The 23,154-nt window shown below is 39.4% G+C and overlaps 1 protein-coding gene across 2 annotated transcripts in view; it reads left to right on the plus strand.

The window, feature by feature from the left end:
• LOC124213331 (uncharacterized) overlaps positions 1-16,101 on the plus strand; it is a 50,089-nt gene extending 33,988 nt beyond the window's left edge. For both annotated transcript variants that reach the window (XM_046614560.2, XM_046614562.2), the window contains 3 exons: positions 4,705-4,899; positions 13,815-14,154; positions 15,256-16,101. In XM_046614560.2, the coding sequence (XP_046470516.1) occupies positions 4,705-4,899; positions 13,815-14,154; positions 15,256-15,387 (667 nt within the window). In that variant the 3' untranslated portion in view covers positions 15,388-16,101. The remainder of the gene's footprint in view (positions 1-4,704; positions 4,900-13,814; positions 14,155-15,255) is intronic.
• Positions 16,102-23,154: the final 7,053 nt, after the last annotated feature.

The raw sequence follows: 23,154 nt of genomic DNA on the forward strand, positions 1-23,154 counted from the left end.
AGAGAGGAAGGATTCATTCCAATGCGAACACTATAAGTTGATCGAATATTGGACGTTCTAATTTGCATCAAACTTCATTGTTGTTGATCACAATCGCCTGGAGGGGGGAGGGGGTTCTATCTAACAAGTATTTATTGGTCGTTCAATCTGACGCGCGTCGGAACTTCCGAAGCCATTTTATCGGAGGTTATTTTTGACCTGACTGATGCTGCAGAATCGACCGCCGGCATGATTAATATTATACCCGTGTTATACCTACATTATATTATCGTATATGTGGACCATCAGACACGTAGATTAAACTACAGACTCTCTATATTTGTCAGGAATAAATAAATCTTGGTCGTGAGTGAGCGATTCCATACCCACAACTAATTTTTCTTCAAAGCATCCGGTGGTATGGAGGAATAAATAAATTAATGACGCGATCATCATTTATCATTATAGTGTTGGAATCATCTGAATACCGGTGTGCCTAAACCACAGATTCAAAAATTGTAGGTACTAAATCATCACCCATTTCTCTTGGATGATTTTTGGAGTCGATAACAACTATCCGTGCATAATATCCGTACAACTATATCCATTGGTCCTTTTTTTTTTTTTGCTGCTCAGAGAAGGTAACTATTGAGATACTTTTATGACATCTATTGTTGTCGAAGTCGCCTGCTGCGCGAACGGCTGTGGCTGACTGGCAGTGAGAAAGGAACCTCTGGCGAAGCGCGCGGCACGACGCAGGCGAATGAATATATGTACACGTACACGTGAAAGTGTGTATAAAATATATGCAGAGGAGCGAGGAGAGAGCACAGCACCGTCATGCAAACCGCTCAGGAGATGGTTTTTTGGACTACCTACGGTCACAAAACCCGTCCTCCTCTTTCCCCCTTCGGTGGATGGATATGGAGAGCGGTCGAGGCCACGACGGGATTCGAGTCATGCCTCTGTTCACAGTTTTTCGGTGCCGTCGGACCCACGAACCCAGAGGAGAGATGCATTGGCCAGAGAAAAGAAGAGAGGAGAGACCGATGTTGTACGGTTAACGAACGCTGCCATGCCATCTTCTCGTCTTCCCATCCAATGATCCACCGGAGTCGAGATACTGCTGCGGTGTCACACTTGGGTAGAGCCTTCTTACACCTCTCTAGAAGTAAACCCCTCAGTGGACTTATCGACTCATCGCGAGCTGATTCTCGCGTATTGAGAGCATCCAGAGATGGATTGCAAAGAGCGACCACATCGTCGTGGAGGCCTTCGTCTTGTTCTGATCTTCTTCTTGGTATTCAGGTTGCACCTACAACGCCCAATGATGGTACGGAGTTGACTCTCTTCCATTGGTGGTGGATCCAACTCCTCCTGATCACACCTGCAGGTGTTGGCCGTTTGTCTACAGCTGGCTTCCGGTTCTACGTCTAATGTGTATACCTCTGCGTGTGGATACCAGGTGTTACATCATCGGAAGCCGGTTCGTTCGGTTTGACAGAACCTGACAACCAACTCATCCCGGCAACGATCCAAAGCCTGTCCACCACCACTGACGGTGCCTTTGACATAAAGCACGCGTGCACGGATGTGACGCAAGGACAATGGACAAGGATAATTGCATGTCGGCACGTGACGCATTCCCCTGTGAGCTTATACTGTGGCCTAGACACGCCCTGGGTAACTCAAGGTCAAATATCTTGCTCGCTAGGTATGCAGATATGCAAACGTTACGCTTCCTGTTCGCATGCGTCTCTATGTTTCGGTGTCTCTAGAGCACAAGCTTCTACGTAAGCTTCGCATTCCGTTGACAACTACCCGAGAGACGTACTTGAATGTTGTTGGAAAGGTATTTTCGAACGAATCTAAGATCAGGATGGTGAGAAATACGTATTCACGTCTCTTTTGTCACGTCATAAGACAATGAATAGTTCTTTAAATCGAGCTCATTTGAAGTGTAATGATACTTTGGGTTTTCTGACGGTGAAAGAGACCGTCTGGAAATTTCTAAACAATTAACACCTGATCCTCAAGGATAATTTATTCGCAGAATTCCACGAGCATTGTAGGTACTGGTGAACGTTTGATGTATAATTCCAAATATTTTGAGCATATGGTGTGAATGTACCGGTGATTCTACTTGATAACGGTTCTCAACGTTGAATTTCCGACTATCATGGACTAAGTCTAATGGAGAGGGGGAATATCTTGCCGGCTATCTTTCAAGGTGGTATAATTGAATTTCCTCGTCAATCTAGCCTAGCTATCCTCTGTAATCGTCGCTGCTGGCAACCGAGGGTTCTCCTTGCCTCTGCGCTTTCGTCACTACGGTGCAATCCGATGTGACCGTGTACAATGTACCTACCTACATAAATGCATTACGAGTGCAGAAGATGCTAATTGTAACCGTCGAGTGGATGGGATGAGGAATTGAGCACTTGATCTCAATTTCGGCTCATTAGAAGCGAAATTCCGCAGACGGTTGGACTGTTATCTTTCAATGCTCCAAGGCTTAATTGCGCTGGGCTCGTTCCTTATCGCCGTTCTGAACATCAAACGGCGTCGATGGTCCTTGAAATTCGTTAACTGGTACTCGAACCTTGAACACATCGACGACCAACGGACGGTGAGGGAGTACGGGGCAAGGAACGGAAAGAGGAAAGAGACCATCTCAGAGTCTGTCTCAGAGGAACTCGAATGATGTAATCTAAATTGCAGCAATTGAGCACTGCTCGTACCCCGCGTCGTCTGTCGTCTCGTTTAATGCTTCGCGTGGGTGTTGACAGTGTCGCTCAATCCAAAGTGGAAGCCGGAATCCAAATTCCCAACTCCCAAATCGACTGTCGTCCTTATCCTCCAGGTATTCATTTATATCGGCGATGACAAAGCCAGACTGGAAAAGGATTATCTTTATACGTACAGGCTTCGGGCCCTTTTCTTCATCGTTCAACCGTCACGCTCTGGTACTCGTTTAATTCATCTCGCACATTGTGATTGGGAATGAACAGTGACTGCGAGGAGGAATCCGTGACTCAGAGAATCTCTCTTGTGGTAACAAATTCTTTAATTATTCACCGTCTATGTCGCAGAAGGCAGGCGAATTTAGATTTATGAGCTTGAAGTGGGCGTACTTGTGGGCTTGTTACAAACTTAGCATACCTGCAAATTATTCCGATTATAACCTGATTCCTCAGAATTTTCGAAGCTCTTTTTGTGTTACATTCAATTAAACTTTGGACTCCATGTTTTGTTTTCATCTTTTTTTTTTCGACTCCGTACGTACGTACATCATGCGCATTAGAGATTCGACCTGGCAATTTAATTCTCATTGCCAACAGTCGCCGCAGCTCAAAGTCAAGCTGTATCTCGTATTTAGGATCACTATAGGATTTACCGTAAACGAAGTGTCTGAAAGACTTTGGATAGTTGCCAGCGGTGTTCACGCGTTCTATGAAGAACAATCGTGCAATACAAATATTCAAGTATGAAGAAACAAAGAACTCGGGGACTTGGTTCTAGCTCGTTACTGGAGTCATAAAATCTTATAGCTACACCGCAGAGTTCTCCAATGTTACTCGTTGTACTTTGACGATGGAACGTATGCTTTTGACCGTTCATTGCCCTGACTCAGAAGCTTGTGATATCGGTCGAAGTCTAAGTCAAAACGATACGTGGTCCAGATAATCTTGATGTCAATGGGAAAACACGACACTGTTTGTCACTCGAGTCACGTCTCCGAAGGATGTTCAACGAGTTTAATTTCGCGTGTTCCTGACATTGCTATTCTGCATATTACACACCAAAGAGTGCTTGGCATTCTCAATTGCACGAGTAGAGTAAACTTCGAGCAAATAATGGCTCGAGATTGTTATGGCTTGGTACTCAGATGTGATTCACCAACGTCTACGACTACGGTTCAAAACGTTGTTTAGCCAATGACAGAGTTGCTTCGAAATGTCGATTCGGTGAGAAGTATGGCTCGACCGAAGTTCGACACGACGATATGCTGTGATAATAAGATAAATTTGCGAAACCATTCGACGTTGCTTGAACCGACATGGATACATATCTCCGTGCGACAATCCGCCATCGGTTTTCCCTCTTCTGTATACAAACTCTACTGACCGTATAACCGATAAAATAAGGGCAGCTTGGCGCCGTGACGACGAGATCGATGCGACGAAGTGCCCCAACCCCAACCGCAAACCAGATCCAGCGACATCGAGTGTACGCGTGCGTCCGTAATGCACTCAAGTTCTCTTTCCCTCTTCACATGCGAGACCCGCTAAATGGTCTCACCTTTCCTACGATACAGATAAGAAAGCTGCCGGCTATGACTGGACAAAGACGGTTTTTGCGTACAGCGGCAACCTTTTCTTTCTTTTCTCTTTTTTTCTTTACTCGACGTTTTCAGCACTTATACCGCTCGTTATCACGCACGCGTATCGCTTGTTATTTCTGCAGCGCAAATACGTGCGTACCTACTTGATTTGTGGAATCTCAATAGTGACGTCACTTTGTCTCAACAGTCACGGTATCGAATACATACTCGAAGTTATACTCTGCGGTGTAATCGCAACCGTTTACGTTACGCGTTAAAACGTCGATGTTCTCATCGATGCGCGTAACGTATTGCATCGGCTATCTTAATCCTCTGTTTATTCATACTGTTTACCTACTCTTTCTTACAACGTATGCATGGGATGCTTTGATATGTTTCAGCGAGGGCCGAGAACGAGTCAGGGTATCACTTCTTGAACCGACGCCTTGCCCGTCGACACCGGGCGTCCTTTTGCTCGAACCGACGTCGGACATCGACGATCACCTTCACACGCATCTCACAATGGCCACCAGTCCGGTCGAACTTCTTACCACCCACACGGAGCACACAACACCCACCTATCACACGCAAATCAGGTACGCATCGTCAAACGACCGTCATTGCCATAAAAGAGTAAAAAAATTTCAAAAGTTCTCCTGACTTTGATGACTTGAGCTCAAGATCGTGAGAACCTTTGAGGTTTAATACAAAAGCATGTTTTCTCTAATTTAACAAAAAAAAATATATATAATGGAAGAATTATTTTGTTCAAACTTACGGCATATGAAAGAAGAATATTTAAACGATATTTCATAAAATTTGCATTGAAAAATTTTGGTCCCGGTATTTTTGCGGTGGACACGATAACTCGTGCTAGCTATATCTGAAATAAAAAAACCAAATATTTTCTGTTGGTAGCTGAGTATAGCTTGTAGTTGGACGAAGGATTGAAAAAAAGAATTGAAATTTGAATTTTTAGCAGAGTCCTATGCATATAAGTACAATTTTCGGTAAAATCCACACCATGTATTGCATTGTAAAATAAATTGTGATCGAAGGAAAAAAAACCTTCGTCGAATTACTAGTTAATCCTATCTAGAAGAGGTGTGCAAAATTTCCACCGACTTGAGAAATATACTTTTGAGAAAAGAACGATATACGGTCGAGCCTAATGAGAGGAATTTCCAAAAAGTCTCTCTCACTCTCTCTCTCTCTCTCTCTCTCTCTCTCTCTCTCTCTCTCTCTCTCTCTCCTGAACCTTTATTCCAATCGATTTGAAACTTTGGGAAAATATTTTTGACATGTTGTACTATAAGATAAAAAAAAAAAAAAATGTAAAACGAAATTTTCAAACCCATGTAACTCCTCAAAAACTAGCATTATTCGGGTAAGTTTTAACAATAATAACAAGGATTGAAGATTTATCACAATCATTTTTTCCCACGTTTCACCGCGTACCGTGAAAATCATCTCAACATACCGAGTTGTAATATTTTTTTATTTATTAGGTGTAGGGTAATAAAGATTTGCTCCTAATAGATAACCTCTGATAAGAAGGCTGAGCCGCGTAACGGCAATCGAAGAAAGAACTCTGCCAGTGCGTCGTTTCGCGGTTTGCCTTCCGATTTTTTACCACCGTTTCGCGGCTTTTTATACAAACGTAATTCATGGTTGCCGTTTCAACGGTACCAGCAACTTTATCGCGGAGGAAGTCTCGATCTAGCCAAGCCGCGAATCTTTGGCCTTCGGCACAGAGCTTGGTGGTCGGTCCAACAGCCTTCTGTCGCCCTTATCGCATCAGCACCTCGTCTACTTATCGGCGTAACCGCGGCTATCGCGACTTTATAGAAGTATAAGTGTAGGTGGTGACAGAAATAACGCTGTAGGCGCTACGTGTTTTACTAATTAGGTGCAAATTTTTCATGCGAACAGGAACATTGATTAAATAACCCGCGGAAAATTTACCTGAAGGGCAATTCTTCCGTTTCAAAATAGTTTGCGATACTCTTTTAAAATGAAATCAAGCGTGATTTGTGTAACCTGAAAATCAATCTTGTCGCTTGACATTTTATTATTTTATTTTCTTTTATTTCATGTCTTCTTAACTATGTTTGGAAAAACGGTATAATGAGAATTATATGATGGATCGCACATGTGTTACGTGTAGATTAACTCGATGAGGGATTTTTTCGAATAGCGTGTCAGCAGGGTAAACGGAATAGTGTGATTTTGAAGAATCATAAACCGCTGAAAGTATTTTCCTTGTGTGGAAATACGTACATCCATACGTAATAATAGCGAAGAAGAGAAAAGTATAGTCGGAAATGGCGTATTATAGTTTCCGGTTATTCTGGCCTTTACGCAATACAAACATGTATATGTATACATATATATATGGGACACCGGGTTTCTCTCTTTGGACCGCAACATAAACCGAGAAGTGTATCCTACATCGGAAAAAATAAATTGCGGTCGTGTATGTTCGAGGTATACACCTACCTATATACCTACACGTTTGTAAAACGCGAGTTTCTCGCATTGGGGTTAAATGTCAAATGATATCGCATACTCACGTGTATATATATATATACACAACAAGATACTCTACGTCCACGACTTGAAATTATATGTATATCGTATTGTTGCTTGGCGATTATATGGAAGAAAAGAGCAAAACATATACAGAGAGAAAGTTTGCGATGAGCGTAAAATATCCGTACATCGATAAGGTAAATGTACCAGTTATTAACCCTGTCCCAATGATCGATCTTTTTTGGTTGTATCTGTTTGATCCTTGGTTCTAATATTAGCAAAAAAAATAAATAAATTTGCAGTGTCTAACCCTCTGGCAATTGGAAATTCACAATTTGTGTCGTAGATTTATAATTATGGAAAATAAAAGGGTCATTAATTGGTTCCAAACGTGTCAATAACTGGTAGACTTACTTTAGTAGCTATCGGATTAAAAACAATATTTCGAGAGACTCTCGGGATGCCAGGGCGAAGCGGGAAACAAATTTCTCGGGATCGATGCAGCAGTAGAGCACCCACTGCCGTGCATCATGGGACGGTTTTAGGTGCGAGGGCGCCAGGTGGACGAACAACAGCATCAGTGGTAGCACCACCTCGATGCGAAGGTTTCGTACTACCTGCAGTTGCAGTCGCGCGGTGATACAGTAACGGTAAAGCTATCTGCGCCGCGTTCTGAAGTTTAGAAAAAATAAAATGACAAAATAATGATATCCAGTCGTCATTACCTACCTCTTCTCATCTCGAGCCATTGTCCCGCATGCAGGATATGCACAGCTTCATTGATATCCGAACATTTCATCGTGTCACTGACCCGTCATTTATACATCGTTAAAAGTTGTGGATGAATAGGAGCAAATTCATTTCAAGGGATAACCAATCATAGTTGGATTTACACGTTGCGACATTGATACAGGATACCTGGTACCAGTTTTCAACAACTATTGGGACTGTATTGTGCAGGTGTTGAGATAAAAGTGATACCGTGAAGTTGAAGAACCTGTCGGTCAAAGATATTCCGTTTCGAAAGTTGTGAATTTTATTGTTCTTCTCGTTCGCTGTTAGGATGTGTACATTGTATACCTGTATATCCAAGCTTCGTTACACTTATATACTGGAAATGCGGTTTGAGATGAAAAGAAGTATTTCACGCGCTGCTGATGAATACTTCGAAATTATCTCACATTGACAAGAGTTTTACCAGAGACGAGATTCGGGAGAGAATTTTCAACGGTTATTTACCGTGAAGACTGAAACTAACTATCTGACGTATGTCCGTGATAAGTTGCTCTTGTTGCGTTGTTGTTGTTTTTGTTGTTAGCAGTAGTGCGGGTTGTATCGGTGACAAACCATACCTTGCATAAATTCACGCGGTTACCGCATGTCCATGCAACAAACCAGTCGGATAGCAAATTACACATCGGTATCTTGGCTCAGGTCACATGATTGAGTGATTCGGTGTTGATGCCTGGCACGTACATTTCGACCGAGAGAGAGTTGATCAGTCAGTGAACCGCGCAGTTTTTCTTCATGCAGTTAAGAACCCACATCGCCGATACTTATAATACTTACCTGTCTTCCGAGTCAGTGACTCAAATCCTCTTAGGCACTGTCAGGAATTTCGTGTTGCGGCGATGGTCAATGATTCGGAAAGCTGTATGATGGCTCTGAGACTTCATGTGACATTGAATTGTGTTCGATCCTTATCCGACCAGACAAGATGAGTCCAAACACGCGTTGTTGGCTCTTACAGTGTCCAGTTACAGTCCTTACAACGCGTGTTTCGACCTCACTGTTCCAGTAGGAAGACTTTTGGAATACAAAATTTATATTCATATTGGGGTAACATTGAAGTTCACTCTGATATTTTTTATCTGTCAAAATAATGATTGGGAGAACGTTTTTTGAAAACTTCTGACTTGATGTAACCCCTTAAACGCCAAGCCAAAGACAGCTATTGGCGTGGGCGACTGTCTGTACAGAGAACCGCGCTGTTGGACTACAGTTAATTCGGTACCCCGGCGATCGAGCACCGCGTGCAATGCAGTCAATCTCTGATGAACTAGATTCAGCGAATCGAACGTGCCTTTGGTGGTTCAACCTCGATTGTATGTAACTTACTTACGCCGCGTTGTCTCTGATTGAGTATTCATGCCGCGCGATGACCTAATTGATCCGAAGTACTTATATTACCGATGGGTAACGATGTTCGAGTAGGTATCGATGCTGCTGCTGCTGCTGCTGCTGCTGTTGTTGCGATGAGCTGCATTCTGAACCTCGATTGCTACCGCGCTCGGATTTTTGCGCTCGGACTGGTACTAAATCAATATACAAATCGACTAGACACCGTTTGAACCTTCGCCAAAGTCAACAACGGTGATGAGAATTCGTTTACACGATTTCGACTTCGTCTTTTTACCATCATATTTTTTATTCCAATTTTATTCCTGACTTAACGTGGCGCGTCTCGCGGTTCCCTTTACTTTACTTTACTTTACTTTACTTTCCGGCGCCACAACGACAGCTCCAGCTGATTATCCCGGAAGCAAAGAGCCCCGGTGATGATAATTATACGACGGCAAGGTCGGGCTCGCGGCCTGTGTCAACATCCGCACCCAGCGGTTGCGTAACCATCAGCAACCCAACGACGACGTCGGGAACAACAGATAACCCCATCGAAATCGACTCGTCGCGTCAATCTTCTTTCACGAACTTCCTGTCGCTTTACAGCCGCGCTTCTCATCGACGTCTTCTCGACGATGTCAGTGTAACAATAACGCGAACACTTTTCCTCACGACAAATGCAGCTGTGAGCTGAGACTTCCGGATTATGAAACTCTGGAACCCAGTTACACCGGTAACAATCAGAACTGAATACAGTCGCCTCTTATCAGGAACGCCCGAGTCTCTGCAGGGAATCAATAGTCTCTGACTATTTCGGAGTCGACGTTATTCGACGAATTCGATAGCAGCTTCGTAGACTCGAATGCGTATTCTTTATACAGTTTAGTGATTGGCGTTCTTTCCTGATCTCGAACACTAGAATCGAAATGGTGCTATACGACTCGTGATCCTTATCATTGAATGAAAATGAGGATGAAGTTAGGGACGTTACTGTGACAAAGCTTGTTTAGGAAACATCGTTACTTGGCACCTTTAGAATTCTCTGAAATTTAGTAAACCATAATGAAGAGAACATGGTCGTAATTTGGAAAGTCAACTTCTTGGAAGTCATTCTGAAATTTTATAACAACGAAGGTTTATCTGATGTTTCGTTGTGTTAACGTTACCAACTTCACGTTCGTGAATGAAAAGCTTCCAAGACGTCGTGTTTGAAATCCGTTACCAATTGGCATAGCGGACGTTCGGCGCAGGAGAGTTGGTAAACAAGTATAAACACGGCGATGAGTTAACTAACAAAAAGCCAGATCATACCCTGCCCACCACTTATACCTATACCTAATGTACTGTATTCGCGTGAGTCATTTTCCAGCCAGTCTCGTATAACCGTTCGTTCGTTCGTTCGGAATTTGCGCTGTTCATGTGCCTGGCCCACGCACTTGTGGTATATTAATATAAGCAAGGCTCTAGTTGTTCGAGAAACGGTGAAACGAATGGCCTGACCTCGACCTGGACTACTCGCGTCCTCCGGCACCACATACGGGACGAGGGGTTTTCAGGGCGTCGATGAGTTAACGTTTCCAATTCCCAATCCACTCACGAGGTCTTCGGAAGGTCGGAAGGCTTCCAAAGCTTTTGAACGTCCCGATTTTAAAACGGTCACATCGCTGATCGAAACTTTTTCTCGAATTTGGGACGTTCCAATCGAGCGTTGCGACGTTGCGACGAGCGAAGCTGATGCTGCGTCACGGTGGGGGCGAATGAGGAGAAGGGGAACCAGTGAGTTAGGAATAGAATATCGGCGAGGAACCGAGGACAGAGGAGGAACTCCGTCCATCCCCAAGCCCACGCAACGGCGCATCGGCGCGACGGAGTCCAGTTCGTACGCGAGTTGGCATCAAGTGCGCATCTGTCCGATAAGGGAACACCTTCGTCGTGCCTTAGATTCAGACAATAATTTACGGTGTCGCGGAGAATCACTTCGGTCGATTGACTTTCCTTGCACTAATTCGTTTTAATTCACGTGTCAAGAGTCAAGAGTATACCTGTACTATCGGTTTGGAGCGAACGCAGAGGTACCATTGCAGGCAGATGTTGGTACTATCTTGTGTTGGTACACCCGTAACATCGCGCCGTGTTTTTTGACTTCGCAATTTGAAAGTACTTCGTACATCCAATTCTCTCGGGAGTGGCTTGAGTGTGATTAACTTCTACACCTGTGCATTCTCGACTCCTGTTTATGCGTGCTGTTGTTTTTCTTTGGTGTTTCGGTACAGCCGGAATCCCGAAATAACGTCTCGACACCGAGTTGTTGTAACGTTAACGAACTCTGACTCCACGATTCTGCTGCTGATGGTCCGTTCCTACGTTGTAGATGATGATGACGATGATGAGGATGATAATGCACCTTCTCAATTCGCTTCTTCAATAAAATCCTCCACTATCTACTATCGGGGTGCGGTTTTCTGGTCATCTTGATATGCAGCGACGACACGTTTACGGGGTTATTACCCCAGTTATCCTTTAATCAACCCTATAGTCACAATCTACATTGCTGATCCCTCTGTCACATATCATTCGTTTAACCCGAAATGAAAACTACGGCTACTCATGGCGGCCACGTCTATTATGTGCTCAAGATACCCAAGGGGTGGGACGATCACAATGACAGGTAGATATTATTACAACCGAGCAATGCAGTCTTGCAGAGTCGGAACCCTTCGGTTCTGCGATGTTTACTTTACGCTTGATGCGATTGACCTACTTTTCGTGTTGCGAATCTAAACGGGTTGTTCACGCAGTCCCCGAAGACCCGAGTGTAAAGTAGCGATGGTCTGATCTGCGGAGACGTGTAATAAAAACTGATGGCTTCGCAACGCAAATACACACGGAGCACGTTATTGTAAAATGACATTCGTAGGATAGTCAGGATCGTTGACTTTGTAATGGTTTTATACTTTCAAATCGAAGGTGGCTGAAGTTAGTTACGTTACTATATCGAAACGTTGAGAATAAAATTGCTATCTCGCACCTTTAGAATAACTCAATAAGTCGAATTAACAAAATCTGAGTTTGTTCATGCTTTACATCAACTGTTTCCTAAATTTTAGGTAATCCTCTTAAAGTTTCAAAATAACGAGTTTTTCTAAGGACTCATCGTTGCAATAACGATCCAAACGTCATCCTGATCAATTCAACCAGTTTCATGGATCATATTGTAATCATTTATCATTCAATCTGCAGCTTTAAAATCAAATTATACTGCTTCTATATCGGAGAATCATTTGATACGTAATTCTGTCTTCTTGGTATTAATCTCACATTCTCGACAAAGTAGATAAAACAAATGTTTCCAACACGTCTAACATCATTATTGTTACATTCCTGGCTGTTACCACTGGTTTCAACTTCTTACGAACAGCAAGAGCCCGTTTTCCTCTTGGCTCACTGGAATAAGCGCTTTTTAACGACCCTTTTTGGCACAAAGTGTTGTACAGTAGTACCAGCTGCGAGCAGTTACGGTGCAACTAGTGTTTGATACAGATCTATGTATACTCAAATCAGTTGATCCTTTAAAAAATTTCATTTGCGAAACGACTTGGCTAAAGATTGGCAACCCAGAAAGAGTAAAAGAGAGAGAGAGAGCACATCACCGTGCACATGAAAAATTGTAAAACGCAGCTGCGAACGAGGTGACGCGAGAGGCGGGAATACCGTTAAAAACTAAAGGCAAAAAAAAAAAAAATTTGCCACAAGATGTTGATATCCAAGGATTGAGTTACAATCGTGATGCGTGCTGGAAGCTTTGCCAGTTGGATACAGTCCAATTTGACCGCGTGGCGTAAGAGTTTCGTAACATTGAAGATACTTTATATTAGCCAGTCGCTCCACTACTGACCGTCGGATCCGTGACAAATGTTGATCGAAAATCAACTATAACGAACTATAACTCGAAATGTTTGGAACACTGTGCCGAAAGGATTAAATAATGTAAATCAGACTAAAAACAGTTCGAGGTTCTTCTTGGGGGCCATTCAAGTATAATAGCTAGCGCTTTTTTTCACTCCCATCCATAGCGATGACGATTTGTAACGTTTGCTTGCTTTGCCCACTACTGTTTTTTAACGTTACATATCGCTTTTTGAAAAGTTTATTGGAAAATCGATTCGTTACCTGGGAATGTCGGAAACACCATTCATAGTCACATCCTGATCAATTTCTTCCTACTTTATTAAATATTGAGTATTAAATACATCATGGGTTGTCTTTCATCTTAAATGCATGAAATAAACGTTATATTTATCAAGATATTATTATCGAGCAATGCATGCATTATTAACAGCCTCTTTTTGAAGAATATCATTTGTTATTATTCTCAGGCGAAAAAATACGCTCTTGTATTAATTAGTGTAATAATATTTTCGAAATGAAAACTTCAGTTTTTCAACAAAATATATAGATAGTACTTTATAAACAATATACGTTAATGTTAGCTAACGCTTGCGTGTAATGCCTACTACTATTGGGTAATATTTGATAACGTTTCTCGAAATAGCTAACACTTGAATGGTCCCTCGTACTAGTTAGTGTTAAAAAAAAAAAAGAAAAAAAAAAAACGAACAGACCCGAGCGTGAATTCGAAACCTGGCGTTGAGTTCGGCACAACATCGTCGGCGTCCCCTCGGTGTCTCCAATTAACGCGCAACGAGCCAATTAGACCTTGGACAACGATCAATGGAGAGCGAATATATTTTCCTGTGCAACGTCAGCAGCCTTGCATATTTGACCTGTTTTTTACTTAGCTCCAGATCGTTAATACCATGTAATTTTCACGGGGATCCTCGTTTTTCGTGTCTTCCAGCACCGACAGCGGCTGGGACAACCCTTTCAGGCCGGACGGCGACCTCTCGAGGGAGGCCGACGAGATCGTCGAGCTCATCAAAGGTGGGAAACCGATCACTCCGACTCCTGGACAAAACGCACCGGCACTTCCCGGAGTCGAGACCACGACCCCTGTTTCGACGGCTGCTCCGGCTGCCAACGGTGACCTCGACTCGGGTGCGAACACGATTCTGAACTCGACCGTCGCCAATCAGCAAACCTCTCCGAGGCTCAGTCAGGGGAACGGGAATGCTGCCCATGTCACGCCGAATAAGGGATCTGCTCCGAACTCGAACAATCAGAATGCCGCGCACAAGAAGGTATCTTTTTTACCATGATTTATTTAATTTTTTATTTTCTCTCTTGAACTAACAATAAAATATCCTAATATACGTACACTTATACTTACAATATACTATGGAGGTAATTTAATAAATTAGTTATTCGTAACATAAATTACAGTTATTTGATAAATTATTAATGGTCAATTATTTATAAAAATGTAATGTAACAATATGTAATATAAAATCGCTACGGCGTCTTTTTTTTTCCAACCCGTTTTCAATTAACCATTCCTACAGCTTTTTTTGTAACACTTTTCGAACTGTTTGATCGTTACTCGGTCAACGGTCGTATTCAAAAATTCAAAACTGAAATTGGAACGTTCAAAATTGCGGATATGCTGATTGGTGCGTGTTCAAGATGTCGAACAGTTTTTAAGAAAATTAATATACTGTGGTCTTTTGGAATTATATATTTTTTTTTTTTTCATCTAGGAGTAAAATTATCGTATTCAAAATTGAAAATTGTATATTCTGTCGCACTGTTTAAGGGGACCAGTATGACTACTTTAAAAAAAAACATATTCTTACAGTCCAAAATCGACTCATTTCTTAATCAAAGTTCAGTACAAAAAAAAAAAAAAATTATATCATAATGATTTTTCCACACCAATGGCCCAATTTATCCTTTCGATGCCTCATTATATCCTTCGATGAATCATTCATTCCTCATCGTACGTATGTGCAGAATTGAAAAAAACATATTTCAACCAAGTTATTTGAAAAATAGTGAATCCTTCTGTTTTATATATAATTTAGACAATTGTTCATAACTACTCGCACGATGTTTTGTTTCAATTCAAAACCCTACATTCAAACGATAAGGAACTGTTCAACGAAGGACATTAGATATCAGAAGAATGAATTGGGTCACGTATGTAAAAAAATCTTTACGACGCTCGTACATTTCTCCCTCAAAAATAACGTTCTCGATATAAAATAAACCTAATTTTATCAAGAAGTAACGTCGATTTTTAAACTGTATTAAATTTATAGCTGGTCACCTTATAATCAAGTTCTCTACGAATTGTACAGTGTACTTCAAAATCGATGCGCAACTAAATCAACTGATCTTTGCAGGTGGCGACAAGCGTCAACGCGGCGACGGTTGAGGTGGGTCGAGTTACGGCCCAGGGTCCCGGGGATGCGTCGCAGGTCGAGCATGTCACCCTGAAAAAGAAACCCAAGTGTAAATGCTGCGTGCTGCAGTAGGAAGGAGGAGGAAGAGGAGGAGGATGAAGGGGGAGAAGAGTTACGCACGGCCAACGACGACGACGAGGACGAGGACGAGGAATAAGGCGAATACGACGATGGAACTCGATTCGATAATGAAAATCACGTCGGCTCACGTCCGGCTCTCGACTCTTTTCTGTATATCTCTGTCCGTTATCTCGACACCGGCGCACCGACATTGTTACACGTATATCCACCTACCTGCAGATGAGGCTCGGTACACGCCGACATTTCCCGCATCGTCTCGTCTCTCATGCGCGGGCAACCCTCTCCGATCGATCTTTCTCGACTGGGCTTCGATATATGCTTTACATAATACATATTATACATACATACCTGTATATACAATTTTAACGAGGAATCTGGAAGAATAGTTTTGCACCCATTTTACTTTTTTCTATTTGGGCAAAAAGTCGTCGAGTTTAAGGAGGAATTAGCTGTAAGAAATATCCCTGTTTATCTTCGGATTTTCATAACGTAACAGCACAGATTTCTTTTATAATCCAATATTGAGAAATTTGTTTCTGAAATTCAACTTGTTGGATTGTTCGCGAACAAGAGAAAAAGACAACAATCCTACAGCGATGCTGAAACTTTTAATAATCAACGGAATACGATATCGTTCCCAAAACATCTGTTCAAAGTCGCATGAAAAAGTGAACAAAAAATGAAAAATACAAAAAAAAAAAACAATCGCCGGTTCTGTAAAATAATATCAACATCGATAATTGTCCAAGTTCCGTATAATTTTGATACCTCCGCTCTGAGTCTATGCGCAACCACCTATAAATAACTCCGGTATATGGATGAAAATGACAAGGGAAGGAAAAAATAATGACGCAGTCTTTATAATCCGGTGATGCGGTGTAAAGAACCCTAAGGTGGACCGAGTCGAAATTTGCATCTTACGAAAGTCACGATCCCTTCATTAGCCTCTGAATTCAAGGAATGCTATATGTGAAAAATTGCCATTTATACGGTTGAATAACGCCTGGCTGCACCCTGTACGCCAGATCGTAAAATCTGTTGTTTATCCACACGCTGCACGTTGGAAAGGTTTTGAAGTAAACTCGTACGATTATACGTATATGCATAAGTTGATTACCGACCCTTTGATAATTGGATTAAACAATGAAATCAGGACAGGTCAGTGTTGCGGAATTAGCGATGGCGACAGGCTTGACGAGACTCGTCCGTGTAATCCAATTACGATAACGGCAATAGAGGAGAACCTCTCTGCATAACTCAATCCCAGCATCGTTTTTCCCGGTCTGCATTGCCTAAGTTGAAAAATAATCCAATTACGCCAGACGAAAAGAGGAGAGCGAGAGAGCGAGAAAGGGAGAAAGAGAGAGATGATTTGAATAATTCAATCAATTAACTCCCGAATTTTCGATAAGCAACGATCCTCGAAAAATTACTGCGGTACATGACGACGAGTAATTGTTGTGTTCGGGTTCCGGTGTTAGAGGACCAATGTTTTACAGAGCTCTGTCGAAATTCGGTAACCGATCGAAAACGATTAGCAGACATATTCCGCTTGAAATTCCGTATCGCATAGTTATCGATAACGATAAAAATAGTCGGTGAGAAATATAATTTAAAAAGAGAAGAAAAAAAAAATTCATACGCCAAGTTGATATCGTCCTCAAGTTACGGGCCTTTTTAATTCAGTTTTTACAAATCATCTGTACACGCTTCACAAAAGCGAACTGTGAAACGAATAAGTATAGAGACATAAATAGAGATATATTAAAAGTCGGAAAAATTAATCCGCAGGCAGAACTGCTGACACGCTGCATATCCTATTAATTGTATACACTTATATACTTTAAGTTTATGACAAATGTTTGTTTATTATTATTACTATTATTATTATTATTATTATTATTATTATTATTATTATTATTATCATTATTGTTAATGAATCTATTATAATTATTATACAATAACGAGTCTATTTACAATACCGTTTAAATTTTTTTATTTTTCTTTCATCCCTTCCCCGTATTTCGCGCATCACAATTGCATTGCGTTATTATTATATATATATATATATTTATATATATATATATATATATATATATATATTGCTTTTACTTATACTTTACTGCTTTTTTTTACCGCTTTACCAAGGTCTCGATGAATTTACAAGAGAGATTACGACAATTTTATCGTGTAACAAATTTTTATCATAAATAATTTCAAGATTACTGCGGCGAAGATTTTCTGCCAATTACAAACCGAGTAACGTGTATTTGGTATTTTCGTTTCTATCCTCCGAATTATATACATATTTAGATTTCTTTATTTTTTTCATTATTTACAATCACGCAGTAACGGTGTACAGAAGCAGGCATCAGATCATCCTAGAATCTAAATATCCATTAGAATTAATATTTAAGATTCTGCGCTTTATCGTGATATTATCTAATATTATACATATTTTGTAAAACAAGTCAGCGTGATATTTATTTCCTTCTTATTGTTGCGATTCGATATATGATACGGGCCCGAGAAAATGCGAGCTGAAAAAAAAAGTAGTCGAAAGAAAATTGAAAAGATGTACGTAACGATAATAATAACAGCAACAACAACAATATTAATAATAATAATAATTTGTAACAATGATTCGGACCAGAAAAAGAGAGAGACGCGACGATTGCAGCGCATAATAAAGAGACATGTCACGGGAAGCAAAAAGTCGAAGCATATGGAGGAAAAAAAAACAAAAATATTTCGATAAGAAAGTGATGAATGTAACGAAAATATTAAAAAAGAAACTATTTGATAAGATCAAAATGAATAAAATTGAAATGACAAGGGTAATATATATATATATATATATATATATATTATATATATTATATATAATAAATTGTAGATACAGAGTGGTAGCTACAGCTTTTATGCTTATATAACAACTGAATAAAAATTTTCATATGAATATAAGTGAATATTATATTACTAGGTATATTTTATTTTTATTATTATTATTATTACGAGAAGAATAATTGTACCTATATTATACCCGCAGCTGCGAGTCGACGATGAACATAGAATCATGTTTTCGTCGCGAATAATTTTTACGAATACCTAACGATTAATTGTACACATTTAGGGGCTATCGTAATACAAGTATTCGCGCGTATAATGCATGTGTACTTTTATGTATATATATATATATACATATACACACACACACACACACACACATTTCTGTGTTTTTTTAAATCCGTTTCTATCATCCACCCAAATTTTGCGTGAAATTGATGGTAATGAAAATACAGCTAACGAAAACATTTTACATTATTATTATTATTATTAATATTGTTATTATTACTGCTATCGTTGTTATTATTTGTAAATAATTATAAATGTATAAATAAAACACATAGTATATATATGTATGTATATAATATTATATATATATATATATACATTATATACTTTAATTCGGTTCTATTTTTTGTTATTGTTTTTAGTCCGTGCACTAATAGCAACAACAACAATAACAATAATAATAATAATAATAATAATAATATTTTTATTATTATTATTGTACGTCTATTCAATCCCTATATAATTATACTATCGATACTGCTGCCCATGCACAAATTATTGTTAAACAAAGGCATATTGAATGCATAACATGTGTACATATTACTATACCCCGGATGCGATTGAATTATTAATGACACAAGAAGTTTCTCGAAGAAAAAAACAAATTCAACAATTGCTTCGTGTCAATTTCATTTCATGTATTATGTGTACATGTATACATGTGTAATGTAGCTGTTGTACGACTGCATGTCTTCTTAGATACTACTACATGTATATTTATTTTTATTGTATAGTGCAGAGTATGAGGACAAAAAGGGTGTTTTTTTTTTCGTTTTTTCTTATCATCATTATCATTAATTTTCTTACATAATTCTTTCATCGTTTCTCTTCTGTAGAAAGAAGATAAAAAAAATGTTATCCAAATAGTTTTATCGACGTACGCCACACAGATTATTCTTTTTAAAATTTATTTCTGTTTTTAATCTGTTATAAATGATATACCTAATAAAGTATACAAATTATTTAAGTATTTAAACACGATATTCTATACTACACTTCTATGCTGTCTTTACTTTATCCGCACGTATTGAAAAAATAGATAAAAAGGAAAGAATCTCGGAGTAACAAAGTCCTACAACAAGTGTTTTATCTTAAGCGTGTTATTAATTAGGGCCGTTCCTTTTCAGCAATAATTTTTTACCAGTGATTTTTTAGCGTCTTCACTTGAAAATAAATCTGTAATTGCAAAATCTGAAACACCGGATGTATCATTGCTTTTTTTATTCTTTCTTATCGTCGTGTAATTTAGGCTCATAGCCAAACTACGTTCCATGTATTAATTTATGGGAAAAGAGAATCGCCAACCTCACGAAATTTGGATTCGAATATGCTGCACGCGGGCTTCATATTAAATTAAAGTGAAATTTTTTCAAAAAATATTAATAAACCAATTTAATCAACGACGTGTATAGTAAACTTTGAGAAATGACTAATGAAACATTTTGTATAAAATTTATTTTAGAGTCAATTAGGTGTAATGTAAACATATATATATAATTTAGATATAATATAATTCTGCTATCCAATATCAAATAAATTCGCGATATTTTGACTACGTAGAGAGATGACGACTTGCGGGAGATGAGGAAAATTTCGAAAAATGAAAATAATTAACCGCATGTGGAGTACGGAAAATCAAATGATTAATCGAATGAATATATGTATTATAATAGAAAGTTTAGTACCATCTGCACGCTATAAATTACATACCTATACGTATATAATACTTGCTGTGCCATACAATCGGTGCAGGACTCGCATACTTGTGTACGTACAATACAATATTTTTAATATATATTGATTGTATTATATTATATAATAACGCGTATATAGTTTTTGTTACAACCTGATTAGATGGTATAAAATTTGCAAACGGGGGAAAAAATGATGGAAGGTGAAGATGAAAATAAAAGAAGAAGAAGAAGAAGAAGAAGAAGAAAAAACAACACCCAAAGAAATCGAACCCACCTGCGTTGATACGATGGAAATTAATATTAACAGTATAATTTGTCGAATTAGCCAACAACTCGTAAAACGATAGAATTGTATTATATCCACCATTTACGATATTAATTAATTCTGTATCTACGTGATTGGTTTTCATTATGATTAGTAAATATGATTCCTCGACTCTACGCGGCGCGGCGTGCTAAAAAGCCGTGCTTAAAATCGCGCGTATTTTATTCCGTCATGATTATAAATAATATTGATTTTACACACCCACGTGACATTCGTAACATTATACTACACTTAAATCATTATACCGTTTTGTAATTCGACGGTTAATATTTAATTGAATGTTAGTTGATTTTAAATGCATGCGATGAGATATATTATACATAGGTATATATTTTCGTGATATTAACGACGATGGCGATGATGATGATAATAATAATATTATTAATAATAGTAACAGTCATAGTCATAAAAATATTTCGAAAATACATTGCCGTATTATTATTATTATTATTATTGTTGTTATTGTTATTATTATTATTATTATTATGTACGCATATTACTTAGGGACGTATGTAAATACAATCATGCGTACACACTTATAAAAATAGTAGATATTATATCACACACCATACGCACGAATTTCTTCCAACTGCGTCCAAACCACGATACTAATAATAACTGTTGAACCTGCTGAGCTTCAGAGATATATTAAAAGAACTAAAAGAAGATGAAAAAAAAAATAAATAAATAAAAATAACAATAATGAAACAATTAAATGTCTTGTTAAATTTTACTTCTTTGATTGAAACCAAATCCGTAATCCTCTTGAATTTCAATAGCCGTGAGCGCGGTATATAACTTAAGACACGTGCGAAAAATGGCATAAACGAACAAACGAATGCAAGGGGAAAAAGTGAGGCTCGTTATGCAAACTTTCGAATTTACGGCACAACGTTAGATTTAACAGTTTATCATAACGTACAGGTATTACGTGTGACTGAGTTATTCAATTCTATATATCAGTGACGGGTGTGTAATTCAACTTACATGCAGCATGGAAGATACGTTATAAGCATTAAACCGGTATAGAAACCTGGGGCAATAATTATATCGGCAAACCGAAGTACGTATACGATGGGCTGCAACTTCGGAAATTTCGCCCCTTCTCCAATGGTTGTTCTAAAAAAGAAATTTCAACGCGAAACCGAGATATACGCAGACGGTCTCTGAAATGTTCTAATGAATGTTGGGCAATATGTTGTTAAACTGTCACCGAATTCCCTCGCACTGCTCGCCCTCCTACGTCTATTTCAAATTAGGTAGGTACGTTAGTATCATATTGCGCGATCCTGCATGAAACGCAGTGACCAAATAATTTAAATAACAATGCGTCGATTATGTGAAGATGATTTCTCGATTTTTAAAAATGAACGTTACCAGTGGATCTAACCGAGTTATTCGGTAGATTGGTACGAAAATAAAAAGAAACGTGTATTAGGAAAGTAGCGGATATCGCAAACGTTCAATTCTATTATCTCGTACTTGTTTGTTATCTACTTTTTCTCTCTTGTTAAGGAGAGAATGCCAGCAAATCATCACGCGAATCGTTGCCGCATGTCGAGTTTTTTTTTCCTCAATTCCCCGCAGTTGAAATCATTAGATTTCGGTAATAGTTAACCACAGGTTGATAAATAAATCAACTAAGTATCTAGTTATATACGTATTACATGGATACCTATACATCTGCATGCCTGAAATGCGTGATAAAAACATTGTGGGCCGAATGGATCGATCCTTGTTCGCACGTCCATAAACCGCGAGATTTCTACCAGCACTTGTACCAAAGCAGGCAAGGCTGCAGAATGGCCTGGAGTATCACACGTGTTTACTCGATCTTCAATGGCCAATGCCTACAATGACATCAGAATTCGGAACTCCCAAGGTATTCGCACCTGTTTATCAATCCCTCCCCCCGCCGCGGAGGACTCAATTACACGGAAATGCCTCGAGAGGTGCGGTAATTGCACAGGAATTTCGATCATTCTTGAGTGAAAATAATCTGTATTTCGATGTGTGGAAAAAAGGATGAATTACCAGCGAGTTATAAGCGTTTGATTCCATACGTCCTCGATATTACTGCAACGACTTCTTCTACGGCTGCCGAATTTTTGTTGCCCGTATCTTTTTCCAGATCTTTCGAATACCCGGCATTTTTCTCGTACGGGATGCTATATTAACTCTATTCGATGCTCTGCGGGAGAGTCTTGAAAGATGGTATCAACGATCACCGTGCGTATGTATGTACCGAGATAGATTCTTGCCCTGAAAAGGTCCGTTACGCGATGACAACGACGTTGACCTTTGCGCGTTGCTTGATGCACCGAGGACGATAAATAAGAGACGTCAAACGGAGAAAACCGATCGGGTGTTGTAGGTGTGGAAAAGTCAAGGAACGGCTCCCTCCTTCATTCGTAATTGGCAATTGTGTAGATACGCGGATAGTGCACGATACGACATACTGCAAATCGCAAAGAAAAATTGAATAAAATTTGTAACACTGAAGAAGAAACCGAATTCCGGCCGATAATGAGAGGATCTGTGTAAATGGAGACCAAAGTTTCTATTTCAGGATATATTATTATGTATTGCGTCGACAAATATTGA

This window comes from Neodiprion pinetum, chromosome 2 (assembly GCF_021155775.2).
Source record: "Neodiprion pinetum isolate iyNeoPine1 chromosome 2, iyNeoPine1.2, whole genome shotgun sequence".
NCBI lineage: Eukaryota > Metazoa > Arthropoda > Insecta > Hymenoptera > Diprionidae > Neodiprion > Neodiprion pinetum.